This window comes from Camelina sativa, unplaced genomic scaffold (genome assembly GCF_000633955.1).
Source record: "Camelina sativa cultivar DH55 unplaced genomic scaffold, Cs unpScaffold35785, whole genome shotgun sequence".
Lineage (NCBI taxonomy): Eukaryota > Viridiplantae > Streptophyta > Magnoliopsida > Brassicales > Brassicaceae > Camelina > Camelina sativa.
The window spans coordinates 1-206 of NW_010956703.1; the positions used below are offsets into that span (position 1 = coordinate 1).

At 44.2% G+C, this 206-nt stretch overlaps 1 protein-coding gene across 1 annotated transcript; it reads right to left on the reverse strand.

The window, feature by feature from the left end:
- Nucleotides 1-5: 5 nt before the first annotated feature.
- On the reverse strand, nt 6-203 carry LOC109132171 (zinc finger CCCH domain-containing protein 19-like; the record flags this gene model as incomplete). The annotated part of the gene is made up of 1 exon (XM_019243257.1): nt 6-203. A coding segment is annotated over one exon (198 nt), but the record flags the coding sequence as incomplete, so codon positions are not given.
- Nucleotides 204-206: the final 3 nt, after the last annotated feature.

Below are 206 nucleotides of genomic sequence, written 5' to 3' on the forward strand. Positions count from 1 at the left end.
GGTACATGTATGTCCAGTGACTTACCAGCTTCTGAATCGTTCTCAGCGTCTTCTTTGACATCATCCTTTATACTTTGAGTAACAACAGCTGATGATATATCCACTGGAACCGCAGTTTTTTCAGACACCACCGTAGCCACATCATCCACCTCTTGTGGCTTAGTTTCAATCTCCGATACAGCAGCACCATCAAGCTTTTCTTCCTC